The sequence below is a fragment of the Dermacentor andersoni genome, chromosome 7 (genome assembly GCF_023375885.2).
Source record: "Dermacentor andersoni chromosome 7, qqDerAnde1_hic_scaffold, whole genome shotgun sequence".
In the NCBI taxonomy this organism is placed as follows: Eukaryota; Metazoa; Arthropoda; class Arachnida; order Ixodida; family Ixodidae; genus Dermacentor; species Dermacentor andersoni.
In genome coordinates this window covers 166431191-166432683 of record NC_092820.1, presented here as the reverse complement: position 1 = coordinate 166432683, position 1493 = coordinate 166431191, and the positions used below count along the sequence as shown (strand labels likewise).

Below are 1493 nucleotides of genomic sequence, written 5' to 3'. Positions count from 1 at the left end.
GCAGGCATTCCGTTGTGGCGGCCTCACGGTCGCACAACACCAGCCAGACAACCTTTCCCCTTTTTGACTCTGTGAAATCTTATCGCGTTGTGTGCGGGAAACGGAAGTGGTGCGAGGGCGCGCCACCGAGCGGTAGAGGCTGGACGATCACAAAATAAAGTGAGTTTTTGCTTGTCCTTCAAGGACGCACTACTCGCTTCTATCTGCAGATTTCCAGCCGCGCTCGCTTCCCGCACAACATTTGATGACCCGGACGAGCAACAAGTGCTATGGACACACCTCAAGGCACCGAAATTCCGACACTCTCTGGCGTCGACGTCCAACTGCCTCCGTTCTGGACTGCGGATCATGCGTGGTGGTTCATTCAGGTAGAATCACAATTCACTGCACGGCGCATCACAGCAGATTGCACGAAATACCATTATGTGGTGAGCACTCCGCCCCCATCAACCGCTAGCGAAGTTCGATACCTGTTGCTTTCCCCACCAGCTGACAACATTTACGAGGCGCTGAAGGCAACACTCATTCGCAGGATTGCACCCTCCGCAAGCCAACGGCTACTACAGCTTCTCCATGAAGCCAACTTCGGCAACAGAACGCAAAGCCAGCTGCTTCGTCATATGCAGCAATTATTGGGCAGCAAACTGGATGGTCTTCACATCCTGCTGCTCCGAGAAATATTTCTACAGGAAATCCCCCCGAACGTTAGAATAGTCATGACTGCCTCAAATGAGAATGATCTATCCAAGCTGGCCGAGTTACCCGACGAGCTCATGGCGGTAACTCCCACATCTGTCGCGGCCGTCACAAGCGAACCGTCTCCCCATGAGCAGCTTCAAGAGATGAAGAACAAAATCTCGCGTCTCGTGAATTCCGTGGCCGCCCTCCATACAGCCTCACGGTGAACCAGTCAGAGCGCTCCAAAGTCGCCTATGAAACGCCAAAAACTATGTTGGTTCCAAAGAAAGCTCGGCAATCTGCACGCAAATGCGTACAACCCTGCGAGCTCGCGGGAAACGCCCCGGGCAGGCACTGAGGGCGACCAGTGCTTCTGCCATGCAAGAACGTCGCTTATCAGTCTTTTCCCTAACCGACCGCAACAGCGGTTTCCGCTTCCTCGTCGACAAAGGCGCCGGACTGAGCGTACTCGAAGCATCGCCCGCGGATCGCAAACGCCCTAGCACATCGCCTCTGTAAGCAGTCAACAAAACGGCCATCGTCAGGTATGGAAACCACTCCCTAACCGCCGTCAGTCTGGGCCTGCAGAGAACTCTACCGTAGATTTTCATAGTAGCCGACGTGAATTGCGCCATTCTCAAGGCGGATTTTCTGCGCCACTTCGGACTGTTAGTCGAAGTGCTTAACCGGAGGTTACAGGACGCTGTGTCACAAAGCGATGTAAAAGGCAGGCCCTCAAGACACGCCGCTCAGCCCTACGCTGATCAAGCCAGCAGGCCCTCTTCGTTTAACTTCCATACTGAGCGAATTTTCTG

The 1493-nt window shown here is 54.2% G+C and overlaps 1 protein-coding gene across 1 annotated transcript; it reads left to right on the top strand.

Moving 5' to 3' along the window:
* Positions 1-269: 269 nt before the first annotated feature.
* LOC140219617 (uncharacterized) lies at positions 270-905 on the top strand. Its single transcript, XM_072289550.1, has one exon. The coding sequence runs from the start codon at positions 270-272 to the stop codon at positions 903-905; it is 636 nt and encodes a 211-aa protein (XP_072145651.1).
* The last annotated feature ends 588 nt before the right edge of the window (positions 906-1493 follow it).